Source organism: Pygoscelis adeliae, unplaced genomic scaffold, assembly GCF_000699105.1.
Source record: "Pygoscelis adeliae isolate BGI_AS28 unplaced genomic scaffold, ASM69910v1 Scaffold399, whole genome shotgun sequence".
NCBI classification, from domain to species: Eukaryota; Metazoa; Chordata; class Aves; order Sphenisciformes; family Spheniscidae; genus Pygoscelis; species Pygoscelis adeliae.
The window spans coordinates 1,404,800-1,422,984 of NW_008825609.1; the positions used below are offsets into that span (position 1 = coordinate 1,404,800).

Sequence of the window (18,185 nt, forward strand, 5' to 3'; positions counted from 1 at the left end):
TTTTTTCGGCAGGGGTGTTTGTGTTTTTCCCGCAGGGTCCTTTTGGGGAGGGTTGGGGGGGGGGGTTGGTCCTTGCAGGGTTGGCTCCTGAGCTGGGGTAACCTGTTTTACAGCAGCTCTGCTCTGGGGAAGCAGCTGCAGTAACACTTATTGCTCTCTGAGTACTTCTTCTGGGCAGCCTTGCTGCTTGCTTCCTGGCTGAAGTTTTCATGAGTCACTGAGTCATTATCTCTCTCTTTCTTGTAAAGAAATGTGCTATGCAGAAGTGTCCTTCTGTGAGTGTCAAGAACAGCCAGGGAGATGCTTGTGTCAGAAGAGTGACTGCACTTCTATGATTAATTTATCTTTCATTAGACTGAGGGTGATTAATCAAGGACTGTCCCAAGTGCAGGCTTATTTATTAAAGTGGGATGGGGGAAAGATTCTTAGTATTCTTGGGGCCTTGCCTGTGGTGTGATAGAAAATGAGTACATATGGATTTACCAGGGTATTTCAGTTCTCCTAGAGATAAGGTGGGGAAAGGTGTGTGTGCATGGAGCAGGAGAATGTTCTTGTAAATGCTGAACATACCAAAAAAACCCAACAAACCCAAAAAACCACCAAGCCCTTGGGAGCTGGGGAGCAAAGTGTCCGAGCCCCTGGACCTAGGCAAGGCTTGAAGTTCAAATCCAAGCCAGGGGAAGGGAGTGGAGGCTCCATCCCTGCACGTCCAAGCTTGTGTGGGATGATGTGAGACCCACAAGGCACATTGGGTGTGTTTGGGACAGGGTGGGTGTGATGGGAGCTTGCAGGTACTGCTGTGAAATATATATGTTGATGAGAGCAGCAGGAGAAAGGTTGGGAAATTGGGCACATGTCCTATGTGACTGGAGTAACTTCTCTGGGATGTCCCTGGTGCAATGCCCTAGGGGAAGGGAGCTTCCCTGTCTCTCCAGCAGTCCAAAGCAATGCACTGTCTTGCAAGGTAGCAGGGAGAGCTGCCAAGTCAGAGCAAGTGAGCCAGCAGGTACTGAGCTAAAATCTCTGCCTCCGCGTTCCCCAGGGACCAGTGTGCACCAACTTGGGTCTCAAGCCTGGCCAGCGCCTCACTGTCAAGGGGAAAGTTGCACCAAGTGCCAAGAGGTAAGTTGTGCTGTGCTGCCCAGGCATGGCCAAGGCACCATGCTGAGTTGTCTTCTGCTGGTGGGGGACAGAAGGAATCCCTCCCTTAAGTGGGAGAGGAGCAGCTTTGGAGGGGGTTAACACCAGCAGTGCTTACCAGTGAGTCATTGCCTAATGCACATTGCAGACACATGCTACTGCCAAGGGGCTAAGCCGAAGCAGATGTGAACTCCAGCTGCATGCACTGGCAGTGACCATGTCCTTTCTAGTGCAGGGTAAAGGAAATGGAAGTCATGTCTATACTGAGATTTGGGTTGAGACCATCCCCACAGCTACATCCCCTCCCCTGTGCAAAGATGGCCTAGGAGCAGGGACACCATTACAGTGCCTTGCTTCACTGGGCAGGAGGAGTTTATAGCCTGAGCAGCTGGGAAGTCTTGGATGCTCTAAGCCACAGCTCCAGCTAATGGTGCAAATGGAAAGGCTGCATGTTGCAGCAGGGGGTCTCAGGCTGTTGGAAGTTTGCTTTCACTCAGTGGAGATGTCTGTCAGGTGCTAGGGGGGAAGGTGGTGATTGGGTGGGTGGGAGTTAGTAGAAATGTGCTTCTAACTCTGCAGGGATCAGGGTGGCTGGGGCTGCCAAGGAAGCCTCTGCAGAGATCCCCAGCCCTTGTGCAGGTCTGTGGCTGGTGGGGCCTCTTGGTGGGTAAGGTGGAGCCTGTAGCTGCTGTACCAGCACTAGCAGTGTTCCAGGAAACATGTCCCAGCTCTTCCCAGTGCCTTTGAAGATTGATAGTGTTGGAGTGAAGGCTCCTGGGCTTTCTCTTGCCAAATAATATGCCTCCTCTCTTCTCATCTGGGTAAAAGGCCTGGAGGCAAGGTGGACACTGGACTAGAAGCTGCTTCCTCCCACTGCCATTGCAGATGCTTTGGGATAGCTAATGACATGGTAATTATCTCAGCTGCCTGCAGGGTGGGGAGAAGGCAGTGGCTGTCAGGCAGGGTGCAGCACCAGCTAACTGTTTGGGGCTGAAAGGAAATCTGTGAAAAGCGACTGACTCCTTGGGAGCTGGCTTGGGTGCAGAATAACTCCCTGTTCAGGGCTAAGTGCTGAACCTTTCTCTTGTTAAAAACTTTGTGGAAACTAAGCAGTTTCTCTCCCAGGGATGGCACTGTGGGGCCTGTCACCCCAGTAGAGGAGAGTACCCCTTACTGACACAGCACCATCTTTTTAGGGAAGCTGTGTGGTTTAGCAAAAGGTTTCTCTTTGGTTACCCTCAGCTGGGCTTGAAGACACAGATGTTCATGGTAATAAGCAACATGCTACCATAGTATTGATTAAAACAGTATTGATGTCTTTCTCTGCAGCTTTGTGATGAATCTGGGGAAGGATGCTTCCCACCTCGGGCTTCACTTCAACCCCCGTTTTGATGCTCATGGTGATGTGAACACCATCGTGTGCAACTCAAAGAAGGTGGAAGAGTGGGGTGCAGAGCACAGGGAGACTGTTTTCCCTTTCCAGAAGGGGGCCATAGCAGAGGTGAGGCCTGGGATGCACTCTGCACCTGCCCCAGTGAAGGGAGGGTGTTTGGCACAGGGCATCCAACTGCAAGGGCTGTCTCAGGACTAACTGTACAGGAGGTGGCTGGCTTCTCCTGCTTGGCCAGTGCCACCATTCAGGGCTCTGAATGGAGCAGTGATGGAGGGTGGGGATCAAATGTGCAAACTCCAGCTAGCTCAAAGGGATGTTACTATTGAACTGAGCAGGGAATAGGCATCTTTTGGGAGACCAGAATAACACTCTGCTGTTGAAGAGCAGGTTATGCTGCTGAGCGTGTTCACCCTGCAAAGCAAGGGGTAGCACAGCAATGCAGTGGAGGGGAAAGGCTTGAGGGTATCTTGGTAGAAACTCTTTGACTTTTCCATTTGTCTTGCAGATCACTTTTGGTGTCAACCAAAATGATGTGACAGTCCAGCTGCCAGGCCACCAGTTCACATTCCCTAACCGGCTTGGGCTGACTGTCTTTGACTACTTTGATACACAAGGGGACTTCACGCTCCAGTCCCTCAGCTGGGAATAACTTCCTCTGATGCCTCCATCTCGAAGATACAGAAAGTGATCAATAAATAAGAGTTTTGGTCTACCCAGTCTCAGTCTAATCTGTTTCATGCTGCAAGCCCACGTGGGTTGGTCACCTTGCTGGGGGGGTGGGGGGAGGAGGGTAGCCAACTTTGCTGGAGTACTGTATGTGGGTGGCATTGTGCCAGCCTTGGCCCTTAAAGTTACGGATGGAGAGGAGGGTGAGGGGTGAAACCTGGGAAGGCAGAAGGTGAAAAGCCCAAGGAGAGTCTCAAGGGGCAACACTGGGGCTAGATGTGACTAGAGGGGAAGGGTCCCTTAGGCAAAGTCACCCACTCTTGAGGTCTAGATTGACACCTTACCCTGCCTGAGTAAAGTGGGTTGATGAAATCACTCTCTCCCTAAGCAAAGTATCCCTGGCTGGCCTCAGACAGCCTTGAGTTGCTGTGCTAGGTAAACCTAGTGGGACATGGAGTGAGGAGAAAGTTCTCAGTTGTGCTAGCTTTGGCTTGCACCCCTCTGTAGAGGCTGGTCCCACTCATGATACAGCTCTCCTATGTTTTATTGGGACCTCTTGCTGCTGCATGGGGGCAGCAGTAGAAACAACCCACCAGTTGCCTTGCTGGGTGTGGTGGAGCATGCAGTGGGCTCCTCATCCAAATCCTTTCTTTTAATAACTGCAGAAGCATGAATACTGTTGGGCCATAGCTTATGCAGCACAGGAGGGCAGTAACCTGGAGGGCTCTGGTTTTATTCTGCCCCATGTGCCTTGCCTGGTGCATCCAGAGCTGGGAGAGGTAGCAGTGCCCAGCTGGGGTGTGAGATGGTAAGGATGTATCCACTATGCTTTTGTTAGCCCTTGACTCAGCCCAAATGAGCCTGAGCACTTTTCAGTCTAATCTGAGGCTAGCCTCTGAGGAGACTGAAGATGATGAGTCATGTTTGATGTTACAGCATAGTTCTCACTGGGCTGTGGGTTGTTACCCAAGGTGTCAGCCAGCAGCTGCCTCAGGGGCTCTGCCAGTCTAATGCTACTTCAGCAGCAATGACTACTGCTGTTGGGCAGGCTGTGCCTGGTGGGCATAGGAAAGGTGGGAGCTGCATTTTCACAGTGCACAGCAGTTACCAGGTAGGCCTGGGATGGAAGGACCCAATATTTGGGTCCTTGCTTCCAGGCTTGGCCATAAGCAACACAAAGTACAAACAAATTGATGTCCTACAAGGACTCCCTGCAGGCCTGGCTGGGCTGATTCCTCCCATTAAGCAGTTGCAGAGCAGCTGGAGCATAGGAACTTGCTCCTGCAGCAGCAGCACCTCCTGTTCTTGCTCCATAATTCATGAGGCTCTGCCAGGTCCTGTGCCACAGGTACCCATGAAGAGGGAGGCTTGGCTGCTGGGAGCCGGGGGGCTGAGGAGGAAGAGAAATGAGTTGGAGACAAGGGCTCCAGATGGGCTTTTGAGCTGGGAGGCAGGAACACTTAGGGTGTACAAGCAACTTGAGGCTCTGCAGCTGGGTCTCTCTTGAAGCCCCGTGTTGCCCAAAGCCAGTCTGCTCTGGATGATCACATCCTGCTCTTTAGGGTTACATCTGTAATAGTAAACACAACATCTAACATTGCCACTCTGTACATAGGCATGACTGGAAGACAGCGTATCTTGGGTACTCTTCCCATGGCGTGATATGGATCAGGCCATCCTTTCTGGGGATGAGAAGAGAGTTTAGCTGTATGAAAGTGAGCCACGCTAGGCTAGATGGCCTCAAGACAAGGGACCTGGCCCAGTTTATGCAGTGGTGTTGACACAGTCTGGCAGACTGGGGTACATTTGGTAGGCTGGAGAACTGGGGATTTCCTCAACCACAGCAGGGGCACGGTGCTGGTGAGGGCCCCCTCCATGAGCTGTGATGATGGACATATAGTGGAGCTCTCTCCTTGCAGCTTCCACTGCTGGGCTGATCTTGAAAGCTGAGCAGATGTGCTGACCTCTCTGAGCTGTACTTCAGAGCAATTTCACAATGTCTCTTAACTGCACTTGGGAGTCTTTATTTAGAAAGACTCTTCAAAGATTTTTTTTTGTGGAGGGTTGGGGAAGAAAGCTGAATGTGAGCTTCACCACAAGAGGATGAAGCTTAGGTCTCCTGCTAGCTTGGCTGCTTCTTGAAGTGACTCACTAGTCCTGTGAAGTCTGTGACTCACTGTTGTCCTGACTTTGTTATGGCTCGGCCCGTTGCTAGCGAGGAGGTGAGGGGTGGCAAGGGCTCCTCGGTGGTATAATTTAGATGTATCGAGGTTGATTGCTCCCTTCCACCCACCCCCTGGCCTTGCGCAAGATGGAAGCTGGCGTGCGGGGGCTGAAGGACCTAGGATGGAGGCAGGATCCCCGAGACAAGCGTCCTCCCCTCCCTGCTGAGGAGGGTGAGTGGCCTTGCAAAGGGGAAGGTGTGAAGGGGAAGGCACCGCAGCAACAACGATGGAAGACACTGCACGCCAACACGGAAGGTGATGCACTTTTATTTCTTAACTCGACCCCAGCCAAAGGCTGGGAGATGTTCCCATCCTGGGGTGCTGCTCACCCCTCATTTTCCCCCACAGAACCCGACAACTCCCTGAAAGCCGGGGGGATGCCGTGGCCTCCCACTGGGCCCCCTGCAGCCTCCCGGGAGGGTGCCGGGGGCTGTGCCGTCCCCATCCCGCTGCAGCTGGGGCGCCGGCGGTAGCTGCCAGCAAGCAGGGTGTAGAAGAAGGGGTTGACACAGCTGTTGCCATAGGCCAGGCAGGTGACACCAAAGTTGAGGTAGGCCTGGGCAGTGGGGCCGATGCCCAGCCCCTCGCCTCGGTACAGCCCGGCCAGCTGCCAGGCCCAGAAGGGGAGGAAGCAGGCCCAGTAGGCCACCACAATGGTGGAGATCCTGGAAAAGAGCCGCCGGGCAGGGGCCCGGCCAGCTGCCGGCAGCCCTGGGCCCCAGGCGGAGGACCGGTATGCCCGGGCCAGGCGGGCGTAGACAACGCCCAGCACCATGCCGGGCGCCAGGACGCTGGTGGCGAAAAGCACCGTCAGGTAGAGCCGGAAGGCCACCGGTGTCCAGGTGGGGATGCAGATGCGCTTGTGGGGGCCGCCTCCCTCCCGCAGCTGGGTCATCGCCATCATGGGGGCCGTAAGCAGGAGTGAGAGGAGCCAGAGGACAGCACTGGCCAGCTTGCGGTAAGCGTTGCCGGCCCGCCTGGCTCGCAGTGGCCTGGCCACCGCCCAGTACCTCTCCAGGCTCATGGCAGTCAGGAGGAAGATGCTGGCATGCATGGTGAGGAGGTCCAGGCTGAGCAAAAGCCTGCAGCCCACATCCCCAAAGAACCAGTCATGGGCGAAGTAGGTGCAGACCACAAAGGGGATGGTGGAGAGGTACAGGAGGTCAGCCAGGGCGAGGTTGATCACATAGACCCCCAAGGAGCCCGCTGAGCGGCCCGCCACCCTGCCAGAGGCCACCACCACTGTGTAGATGTTCCCCACCATCCCAGTGAGGCACATGACCAGCAGCACTGCACCCAGCGGCCCCGTGACCGGGCTGTCCCCTCCCAGGACACTACTGCCGTCACCCTCGCCACTGCTTTCCTCCGGGAAGCTGCCACCCTCGGGATCCTCTCCAGGTCTTGCGCTGATGGGGGAAGGAACACAAGACATCTTTGGGTAGGGCAAGCAAGAGCAAGTCAGGCTGTCAGAGACCTCTGCCTTCCCCCCACGCTGTATGGGACGCGTCTAGCCTTAACACGAGAGGGAAGAATGGCGAGAGTTCATCAGACATAGGGTACTCCAGAGAAGTCTATTTCTCACCTCCAGCCACCCAGTCCATTTTGCTGATCTTGTCCATCACAAGCTCTGTCCGGTAGTTTTCCTAGCCACCAAAGGGCTGAGAAGGGGACACCTCCCTCCCCTTCAAGACCGATAGGTGCAAAATAACCTCTGCCAGCCAGGAGGAAACGTCTCTGGTCTTCACCAGCTCCTTGCTTGTTGGTTCTCCAGCGTTTGCTGGGCCCACAGAAACCAGCAGACTCAGTGGCCAAGTGGATTTCTCCTTCTCCCAGGTCTGTGTCCTCTCAGCTCAGAGAAACACTGGAGAGGTGGGCTCTACCCCCCCCCCAAACCAGCCCCTGGAGAGTCGCCTTCCCCACTGCACAGAGGAATGTGTCTGACTCACAGCTTCACACACCAGTGCAAACACAGTCCCAGTTTATACTGGGCTCTTAGCCACTAGCTGAGGAGCCGTGCTGGCTTCCTCCTCTTTCTTACAGACGTGTTCCTTCTTCCCCAGTGCCTTCCTCCAGCTGCCTCTTCCTTCTTCTTCTTTTTTCCCTTTCTTTTTCTCATTTCCCCTTGCACAGTTTTCCTCATTTGAAAGAGGATATAGCTGAAAGCCAAGACTCCCTAATGTGGCAGGGGGGAAAACCAGCGCACTGTGGCTTTAGAAGGGAAGCAAGGGCCAGCCCTGAAAGTGCAATAGGCAGTGAGTTGCCACACTGCTCTCCTTGGCCTCTAGCCAAGCCTGGCTAAGAGGGCATGTCCCCCACTCCCTTCCAAGGACATCAGGACCCCTTGAGGTGTAAACAATGGATGTAGCCCCCAGTTTGCAAGCAAGCCCACCAGACAGTAGGACATCTCACATTTTCTATGACCTGGCTCTGTTCCACCCTTGTCCCCCAGGCAGCAACAAGCTCCTAGAGACTCAAAGGGCTGGATATTTTAGACCCACTCCCTCTCCCCAAAGACCATCCTCTTTCTCTAAGCTTTCTCCCTCCTTCCCTCGAACCCCCAGGACCTGCTGCCTCACCTCAGAGCAGGGAGCAGAAGCCTGTTAGATAGGCACCGTTGCCTTCTGGTGGGGCATCACTGCATGACACCTATGCTCCCACACTTCTGCGCCCAATGCTACTCTGCTCGCTCTTCGCCCACATCCAAGCCTCATTCGTCTCAGGGAATAGGCACGGTGGGACAGAATTTGCAGAGCAGAGACACATGCGCCATTACTAAATGTGCTCTGCTGTTAGTTCACAGGGGTTTTCAGGCCACTCCAGCCATGCTCTTTTGCATCGTCAGCATTAACTTTGTTGTGGCAGAGTCAAATGCCTCCACTTATCTCCAGCAGCGATAAGTCAGCAGCAAACAGGAGAAGGAAGCATCCCATCGGTACTGCCCTCGCTGCAGTAGGATCCAAGCACCTTCCCAACCAATGATGTGCTGCATGCCACAGTAACAGCTGCAGCATGACTGTGCCACAGGAGTGGGCGTATAGCACGTACACATACATAGGGCATTGATGGAGGCAACTTGGGAGGCCTCCCTCTGGGTTATCTCTGCAGCTCTTGGCACGCCTGGGTCACTCTCTCTACTCCTCTTCTCAGAGGAGAACTGAACGTGCAGGTTGTTTAGGTGGGGCTTGAGCTTTTTTTTAATGGGCTGCCCCATTTTCATGTTATCAGAACCGAGAGGCACTTCGTTTTGGAACACAAGCTTTGCAACGGCTTTCAGTTTTTAGGACAGTCATGCTCCTAACTGGGAGAGATCAGAAAACAGCAGTGAAAATATACTTTTGGGTGGAATGCTCCATTGTGCCATGGCAGCAGATGAGCGATGCTGCTTCTCATCCAGGAAGTTGATGCTCCCAACTGGTTGTGGTGGTCTCAGCACAGAGAGGGGCCCACAGAGAAGCAGAGGGGGACCATGACTTTGCCCATTTGGCTCTGATGGAAAGATTCACAGTCCACGTGCCCCAGGAAATGCAGTGAATAGCCATGGCTCCTTGCTCTGAATATCTGTGCTTTTTTTCAAGAAATGACCTCATGCCTTTGCAGTTAGCAGCTCAGCTCATTTAGGAAGTTAAAATAAATTACAATAGGATTTTTTTATTCATTTCTTTAGGAGCTAATTAAAATTCTCATTAATTCCAGTTAGCTCCCCTTAACACAGGAGATGCCTGCTCTCACACTGCCTGCATAAAACTGCAGACACATCAGATACTACAGTCATCAGAAGAACTCAGCTGGTCCTTCCAGCATGTGAAACACAGCTCTCCCAGAAGAGCTTTAAGAGACGATCTTTAAGATATGAATCATGGGTTGATTTAGTGGTTAGGGCTAACTGTTACTAGAAGGACATGAACATACAGACTTCCCTGTTATACTACTGCATAAAATTATATGTATGTGTGATATACAAGATATACATATGTAATGTATAGGGCAGAATGAAAGTGCCAGGCCTTTGACATACAGAGAATGAGGGAGCAGAGCTCCATGTATTACCATCTTCAGACATCAACCCCTAGGCTCCAGTAAAGACAACAGAGTCTGAACTGTGTATCATGAGACACACCATAAGCTGCTCTCTGCAGGACGCAATCTCTCTCCATTGGTTTGACTAGAGACTCAAATTTGACAGCTGAACTTCAATGGCATGAATATCCCTCACAGTGCCTTCTTTGTGGCAGCATTCCACCTCCCACCACTTTTTGTTATGTGCACACACACACACACACATTATCCACATACACACATGCATACCCACACATTGGTTTTGAGAGGATCTCTTAATCTTCTCTGTAGGAACCGGAAGAAGGTCTCTACCCAAATGTGGTCTGAAGAAGCTTTCAAGCTCATATATGGCAGGAGGAAACAGGCCTCAAATTTGGCTGTTAGATTACATCTTTTAAGTGACCTTTCTCAACTACAGCTCCAACTGACCAAATATCTAGATGTTCCACATCTCTGTCATCAGAAGAGAAGCCATTTCTTGCAAAATGAACATTTTGAATGTTCGAATGGCAAAATGAAGCCATTTCTTGCAAACCCAGGAACAGTCTCTCCTAGCCCAGCAGCCCACTGGGGTGTAGCTCCAGCCAGGCAGCTGTTTTCTTGCGTAAGGTAGGTGGCTGTCTGTAGTTTCATGCAGGATTGATGCTAGGTCCCATGTCCAAGACAGCAAGTGCCAAGTTTTCAAGGCCCCATTGACAGGCAAGGCGTGCCAGCATCCAGTCAGATCACAGCAATTTAACAGTGACAGGTTGCACTGGGGATTCAGACTCACAAAATCTTGCACTTGAAAGGAAACAGCTTAATTCGGCTCCCAGAACAAAGTGGACCATCTATAGGGAAAAAAAGTGCTTCAAAGAATGCTTCAAGGGCACTGTGTTTCTCTGATGTCGATCTCCTCTCCTCTCCTCTCCTCTCCTGACAGCCCACCCAACAGGACCAGGTAGAGTCGAGTCATAGCGAGGTTCCTGCATGGCTTCCTAGGATTTAAACTTGAAGTAGGCTTCAACTGTAGTGAAGGAAAAAGGTGGTACATGAGGGCAATACCCTGAACCAGAGTGGCAGGAGGGGAAGGAAACAGCATCCAGGCACTTACTTGCATATTCCTGTGGTGTCATGGCCTGGTTGATGATGCTAGTGAAGGCTGCGATCCAGTCCAACTGGTCAGACTCTGTCTCGCAGGTGAAGAGGTATTCCCGGTCAGGGGTGACAATGGTGAGGCCATAGTGCCAAGAGAAGTTGCCCTGTGTCCCCGAAGGCAATCCCTTCTGGACGCTATAGCCATTCTCTCTGCTGCCCACAAATACCTCACCCTTAGCAAATGCATCCTGCACATCAGGAGGGAACGAGAGTGATTTAGGGAATCCCAGAAGAACCAGGGAATAATAGCAGTGCACCTAAGGACAGGAGGAGAGCGGGTGAAGACCAGGGATGTAGCAGCAAAAGGATTTGAAGGTGGACAGGGAATTCAGAAAAGCAGGAAGGCTATGCTCAAAGGCAGCGGCAGAAAGGAAAATTTAAGAGCGTAGATCTTGAGAAGTCTGAGAGAGGAACTGCTGCTCCTGTCTCTCCACGTCACCCCCATGCCACTCTCCTCCCGATCACCACCTTCACACCGCTGCCCTCCCTGTTACCATTGTCTGCAGGCAGTGAAACAAACACAGAAAGCATGGGATGAACTAAGCGGGACGGGAAGCGGAAGACTTAAGAGTCCGTTCAGAGCAGCTGGGGAACCTGCAAGCCTCCCTTACTGCAGAGCAAAGACTCTGGTTGCACTTTGACCCTGCCCTCAGCACTGTTGCCTGCAGCTGCCAGAGGTCACATCTCCCCCTCACCAAAGGGTCCTTGAAGTACATGAGCCTGCGGTGATCCAGCGTGAACCAGCGCTTCTTAAAAGCCTCTCTCTGCTGTGAAGGGAAGACGTGACATAAGTAAGGGGACAGCGCGCTCTGCCGTGAGCAGTGTGAATGGATACCCGAAATTCATCCCAACCGCTTGAACCACGCCCCTGCCTTAACAGCAACCTCCTCCTCACCCTTTCTGAGCTGAGAGTGGGGATCAGTATCGGGTTTTTCAGTCCCAACTGCTGTCCCCAACTCTTGGACTTCTTTGAAGGACCCCAGAGTTGAGACAGGAGAAATCTAGACGCTAAATACCTGTAAGGTCACGCACACACAGACACATGCAGAGAGATCTGTTGTTCTGGGAGAAAGCAGGGACTCTGGCTTCATCTACTTTCACATGTGTCCTTCCCCTTCCTTTTATTCTCCCCTCCCTTGGTGCACACACACTGTTCCCACGGGTGTCTAAAGAGTCAGGGGGGAATGGGGAAACAGCAGGAGAAAAACATTGAAGTAGGGAAGGTCAGCAGCTCTCTGGCAGGTCCCTGATAGATTTTTTTTTTCCCACAGCAGCTCACCTTGGGACCGGTCTTCTCCATGTATCCCTCCTTCAGGAAGTTTCTTGTCAGCCGATTTTTAATCTGACAAAAAGGCAACAGTAACATTCACTTAGCCACGTTTCTTTGCTATTCACTTTCACTGTTCACCCCACCCTTCCTTCTATTCCCCCAAATTCAGCTGCCTTTTGAATTCATGTTTGCAGAACTGCCTAGCCAGGAGTCACTTCTGTCTCCAAAGTGCCCCGAAACAGCAGAGAGCAGTTGTTCTCTGACCACTGCAGGCCCTTTTACACACACTTCCTCATCCCTCTATCTAAACATTGTAATTTCCACTTCTGTACCTGGAGATCTAATAGTAACTAATGGGCTCTTTTATCACATAACTGAGTACTAGCGGGAGTCTCAGCACTGCGCTCTAGTGCTGCCTTACCTCATTATCGCTGGCAATGGGAAATGCTACCTTCAGATAATGGAACTGCACAGAGCGAATGGCATTGAACCAGTCCACTACCTCCTGAGAACGGAAAAGGACAGGACAGAAAGCTTAGCCAGAGCAACAGTGAGCCATCTAAATTCACCCAGCTGCACCCAACCCTATGTTAACTACAAACGCAGCCAGCTCTCCCTCCCCAGCATCTACAGCATCTCCTTCACACACACAGAGCCAGCATGGCTGCCCCATTCCCTGCATGCACAGGCAGCACATCTGCACATCTTCTGTGGTAGCTCCTCCCACACAAATTGACTCAGCCAGTGCTTCTGCCCTACTCCCTGCAGCAAAGCTCTCTCACAGACACACAAACACAGAGCCAGAACTCCCACCCTGTTACCTACAGCAACTCACACACACACCCTGCCATCCTACCCATGCTTCAGACTATTTAATACCAGCAGCTCCTCAAATCACCTCAATTGCTTTGCAGTGTTTGATGCTAAAACAAGATACCTTTCCACTTTCATGGTAGACAAATATATTCCGGGTCTTGTTGTCTTTGAGATAGGTGATCTGCAGGCCATTGGGGTTCCCAATCTTCACTGGTTGGAACGTAGCATTGATGACATCTATTTTAACATTGATTTTGGGTTCTTTGGCCTGAGAACAGAATAGCATTGGTCATGCATGAGCAATCCTAGTGGGAAAGAGACCTGAGCTGACTTTGTGGGGTAAGGCAGGGTCAGAGGGTGCTAAAAGGTAATAACTGCCCCTTCCCAACAAAACTGTTGTAGCACACACTCCCTTCACTGTGTTGCATGCTCAAGCCCAAACAGTGGCCCAGGACCTCCAATTTAGATTTGAGCTGTGCCTGCTGTGGAACTGCCAGTGAGACACTAAGAGTGCATCTGACTTTACAGCTGAGCCAGTCTAAAGGCTAACTGACCCCAAAAGGAAAGACCCCACTCCTGCTCCTCCCTATCCCAAGCAACAGTATACTAGCACTTGCCCCATTCATTTCAGGAAGATGACCTAGCAGAAGAGTAGCCCTCCTCAAAACAAACCAAACAACAGGATTTTGCCAACTTGGCTCACAGTGGGGTGAGGCTGTTTCCAGGGATGGTGCAGGATTACACGGCCAGGCAAATGGATACGGATAAAGTGAAAGATCAGCCCTTTTATCAGCAGTGAGGGAAAGGGGTAGGGAAGCACCAAGGGAGGACCAGGGGAAAATGTCACCCTGACAGTAGGAAGGGGATCCCTCTCGTCAGTGACATGTTTCTGTTATCATCCCTGGCCTGGGATAAGCAAGGCAACCTCAGAAACATGCGTAGAAAATAGAAACGTCTCCCTGACCTCACTACCCTGGGTGGAGTATGCACTGAGGTGGGAGTTGACCACCATACTCACATCCTGCTTGGTGAAATACTTCAGGCATCCCTCTCTCTCAGACAAGAAGAACTTGCGGGGTAGGAACTGCCCGTTGTCTCGGCCTCGCTTCCAGAGGATGCCTTCCTTCACCCCTAGGAGCAGAAAGGCCACTTTTAAGAGCATTCCCCCACAGGCACGGTAGGCATCAGACAGCTGCATGAGCCTGGGGTCCCAGCCACACCTCTGGGATAAAGCACGTGATGGACTATTGCTGAGAACAAACACCTGAGAAGGAGAGGTCTCACCTCTGACTTACAGCTGAAGATGGTGGTGTTCCTGGGTTTGCAGCCCACATAAACAGTCACCAAAAGACATTCCCAGATGCTTCCCACCTCCTAGTCCGGCTCCCACTACTGCCTCTGACGGTGTGAGAGCCGTCTCTCTGGTGAACACCAGAGTGCTGGCCCATGCAGACCCTGGCATGGGACCAGAACTCTTCCCACTTGACTCTGCAGGCCCTTGGGCTCCAGCGCCTTGTGTCACAGCACTGGCGGTGGCATTTCAAAGACAACTGCTGTGGTTGGAGGGGGGTGGCGTGCAGCAGGACGGAAATTCCTTAATGCAGAGGTGTGGCTCCACCAGGACAGCAAATGCCTTCGAAAAATGCCAGCTGGTAATACCAAGCTTGGAAGCAACCCATGGCAGTGCTAACCTACGCTGCCCACAATTTAAATGCCCCCAAAACAATGCCCTGTAAGTACTAGCTGGGTTCTCAGGAGTACGTGTGGGATTTGCAACACCGACACTATGATCTTTCTCCTCATGGTGCTCAAAAGCTTCCAGTGAAGGCAACAGGCAGGATATTTTGATGCTGTGCTCTGCTCTTACCATCAGAATATGGCACCTGTTTTCCCGGCTTGGTGAACTCTTTGCGTTCATATTTGGCCCGTATCCACTGTTCTCTCAGCACTCTGGGGAGAGAGGTGACAGGTAGCTCAGAAACGAACTAGTGGAACCCAGAACTGCCCTTCTCCCTTTTTTTCTGTATGCAGCAACTTACTGGCAGTCATTGTATGTTGGCTGGTAATAGTAAATAGGGATGTGAGCTTCGTATGTGGCTTTAGTCACAGCATTCCCATGCTTGGCCAGAAACTGCAGAGTTAGACAGAGAGTTAGTGCCTTCCCTTTGATGCAGACTCACGTTGGGCTTTTTCTTCCCTGACCCACTACAGGGCTAGATACACACTGAGCTCTAATGGAGCATTCTCTTTCCTGTCCATTGCAACATCCCAGCAAAGTCTGGCTACAGAAAGGTGGGTCCTCAAAGGCCTTGTCTACTCTCAGAAGTTACACTGATTGCACCTCAATCAGCAGTGCACACACATTCCGTGGATTTGCTGCCATGCCCCACATCTCCGGGGAGACCGAGTTCAATAGCAGCTCTGCAATGCTGTCTGGGAGGACATTCCAAACCTCTTCGCTCCTCTCCAGAGCAGTGAGATACAGATTATTTTGTTTGGATCTCTGGGAAATTTTTTCAGTCCCCTGAAGATTAATGGGTTGAGGGGTGTGTAACAGGGAGAAGTCAAGTTCCCATAAATGCCATTTTTCTCAAGAGATCACATTATATCTGGAAACTCTTTTCAGAGCATGGAATTGCCCAAGATTTCCCCCTCAGACTGCTGAAACCAAGAGGAGACATTGAGGCTGGATGGTGCTGGCGAGTGGGAAATGAGTAATCTGGAGCGACAAAGGCCCTGAGCCTTGGCAAGAAACATTGCAAGAGCTCTGCATTTGCCATAAAGTAACAGGACATGGGGAGACACATAAGGCAAGCGCATCATCCCTCTCCCAGTGGGTTATGGGGAGCTATCCTCTCTTAAGTATCCAGAGCATGAGTAGCAAAGGGACTACGTATCAGATTAAATCTCCAACTCTGTGAGGCCAAAGGGCTGATTTTCCCAGGACACGTTAGTGTATGGCCTAGACCCAACCCACCTGATGCACCAGTGGGGATAAAATCTCACCTGCACCTGAGCATCGTCCCAGTGGTCCATCTTCAGGGATTTGACTTTGCTGATGCTAGGGATGTTGCGGTGAATTCCTGAGCAGCTGAGGCATATAAAGACACCCAAAGTAGAGGATGCCCAGTCAGGATCTGAGGGTATAAAAAGGGGTATGACTAGAGGTGGTAAATTCCCCTGGAAGATATGCCTCAACTGAGAACATAGCCTGGAGAAACAGAGAGCTGGGTGACTAGTTTCATCTGAGCTGATTAATTAACACCCAAGGCAGGAAAAAGCATAGCTATTAGTCCCTCATTCCCACTGCTGCAACCACTTCATCTGAATCTCTATCGACCTGAACCTTGAAAAATTCTGAAGTGCTGTGCGAACTCCCTTTGTGTAAAGGGTCACCCAAGATGAAATTGAAACCACCTCTGGGAAAAGACTGCAGGAGCAACACAGCAAACCCCCAACAGTGTTTAGTTCTGGAAGTGGAAAGCAGCCTTGTATCCAAAATTTTCCAGGGAGAATTTAAGAAGGTAAAATGGTACTAATTAGCCCAGTCTTAATTTGGCTTGGGTAGTACACTCCACGTGCTCCTTTTGGGAGGAGTACGATGGGTGCTTTTAGCAGCGCCTGTAGGACCGCAAACTGGATACCCTTTCGAGAGGGCAAGCCCTTCAGTAAAAGAAATCTCCAAGGTGCCTGTGGCAGGTTGTCAGTTCATAGCTGAGTCACGGAGGAGACAATGCCCTCCTGAATCATGCCTTCTTTCTGGAGCAGTTAGGATTTCACCGGGAGCTTTCCTGTCAGGTCCTGACTAGGCATGACCTTGATGTGTATTTGAGATCTGACACAACTACAACCCACAGTGCTGCAGCTACACAGCCCCTACTCATCTGGCACTACCGTGTCCCCGTCCTTCTTCTGTGGCAGCATCTCCTTCCTCCTCCCTTGCCAACTCACCTCCAGGGAGAGGAAGCAAATATCCAGACACAGCAATGCCTCTCCTCCCTCTCTGCCCCAGGCTCCTGTGCAGTCAGATAGCCGGCACCAAACTGCTGCTACGGACCAGCCCCAGCTCCCTGCTTCTGGCTCTTCCTCCAGCAGCCCTCGGGGACTCACCTGGCTTCCCGCAGTCTGCGCACAAAGAGTTTTCCGCTCTCCTCCACACCTCCTTCAGGGCCTTCATGCTCCTCTCGTTGCCTCCAGCCATCACATCCAAATGCTATCCCTCTGGGCAGGGGCAGGGCCAGGAGGGCAGCTGCCTGCACCTTCTGCACCTGTGGCCCAACCTGCTGGGTTGCCCAAGGGAGAAGGAGTCACCAAAGAGCCAGAAGCTCTTGCAGACGGAGGAAAAAGGGGAAGGTAGGAGAAGCCGAAAGGTTAATGGAAGGAGTGTGGAGGCCTGACAGCGCACCTGAGATGGCTGAGTGCAGGCAGGGATGAAGAAGCTGGAGGCTGAAGTGCACCCACACTGTGAGTGAGGAGGAGGAGGAGACCTGCCCCATGGGCGTGGAGGGAAGTACAGCAATTAACCACAGAACTGGTTTTTCCGCATTTCTGCTGGTGAAAGGACAGGCCAGGAAAAAAGGCAAGCAGCAAGAGAGCTGATAAAGGCGAGGCAGCCCTGGACAAGCGGCTGACAGGCCATGTCAGGACTTGTCACACTCTGTGGGCTGGGGGGGTTGGCTTTGGCTGGCCCCGCAGTGCTTCAGGAGCTTCCACCAAAGTCAGCTGGCCACCACACAAGCATTACACCCATTTTTAGGGTGAGGACTGGAGGGCAAGAAAGGTCCAAGCATTCAGCCAAAGTCACTCAAGCCAGCAGCCAAGAGCACAGCAGTCCTGATGCCCACACCTACTCATGCCGGTACCGACCACCAGCTGTTCAGCCAGGTCCTGCATCTCCAAGACTTAAGTCTCAGAGCCAAGACTTGTCCCCGCACTTGCCTCCCCCGGCTAAGAGCAGCAGGTACCACTGACACCAAGCAATGACGATAGCTTGAAACAAACTTTCAGACCTTTATTGAAGAAATGCAGATGTTAAATATTTGGAGGAACAACCTTTATTAAAGATATTAAAGATATGCAGATGTAAAATACTCAGAGCAGTGGCAGCGCCAGTCTCAGGATGAGAGATTGGCTGTGACGCTGGCTGCACAAGCAGCGCCATAAGAGCCTTTTGCCAGGAGGGAGCTGAAGGGGAGCAGGAGCTGAAGGCACCCGAGCCTAAAGGAGCCCCCTGCCCACCCCAGGCTGGGTGCCAGGGCTGGTGGCGGACACCTGCAAGGTCCATGACAGCAGCTTCTCTCTCTTGGCCCCAGCTTGGGGGAAAAAGTGCACCAGGAGCGGGTGAGGGGACACACACAGGTCCCACACACCGGTGGGACAACAGGACCCGATGCCGGCCCCACTCTGCTCCTTCAAGCCCCCCCGCAGCCAAGGCAGCGGCTCTGGCGTGCCCTCCCTCCCACTCATCCCACAGCCCACCGCC

At 52.1% G+C, this 18,185-nt stretch overlaps 4 protein-coding genes across 4 annotated transcripts in view; 2 read left to right on the plus strand and 2 right to left on the minus strand.

The window, feature by feature from the left end:
• LGALS1 (lectin, galactoside-binding, soluble, 1) overlaps window positions 1–3,239 on the plus strand; it is a 3,605-nt gene extending 366 nt beyond the window's left edge. The window contains exons 2-4 of the mRNA XM_009332633.1: window positions 1,043–1,122; window positions 2,470–2,641; window positions 3,039–3,239. Of these exons, the coding sequence (XP_009330908.1) occupies window positions 1,043–1,122; window positions 2,470–2,641; window positions 3,039–3,182 (396 nt within the window). The 3' untranslated portion in view covers window positions 3,183–3,239. The remainder of the gene's footprint in view (window positions 1–1,042; window positions 1,123–2,469; window positions 2,642–3,038) is intronic.
• Window positions 3,240–5,749: 2,510 nt separating this feature from the next.
• Window positions 5,750–6,856, minus strand: LOC103924183 (urotensin-2 receptor-like). Its single transcript, XM_009332663.1, has one exon. The coding sequence runs from the start codon at window positions 6,854–6,856 to the stop codon at window positions 5,750–5,752; it is 1,107 nt and encodes a 368-aa protein (XP_009330938.1).
• Window positions 6,857–10,457: 3,601 nt separating this feature from the next.
• Window positions 10,458–16,904, minus strand: LOC103924155 (arf-GAP with dual PH domain-containing protein 1-like). The gene is made up of 11 exons (XM_009332634.1): window positions 16,814–16,904; window positions 15,710–15,840; window positions 14,743–14,834; window positions 14,571–14,653; window positions 13,722–13,834; window positions 12,825–12,971; window positions 12,309–12,392; window positions 11,897–11,959; window positions 11,313–11,384; window positions 10,574–10,805; window positions 10,458–10,486 (listed from the first exon to the last, which is right to left on the minus strand). The coding sequence occupies exons 1-11, from the start codon at window positions 16,902–16,904 to the stop codon at window positions 10,458–10,460; spliced, it is 1,137 nt and encodes a 378-aa protein (XP_009330909.1).
• Window positions 16,905–17,555: 651 nt separating this feature from the next.
• Window positions 17,556–18,185, plus strand: part of NOL12 (nucleolar protein 12) — a 4,549-nt gene continuing 3,919 nt past the window's right edge. The window contains exon 1 of the mRNA XM_009332664.1: window positions 17,556–17,561. Within this exon, the coding sequence (XP_009330939.1) occupies window positions 17,556–17,561 (6 nt within the window). The remainder of the gene's footprint in view (window positions 17,562–18,185) is intronic.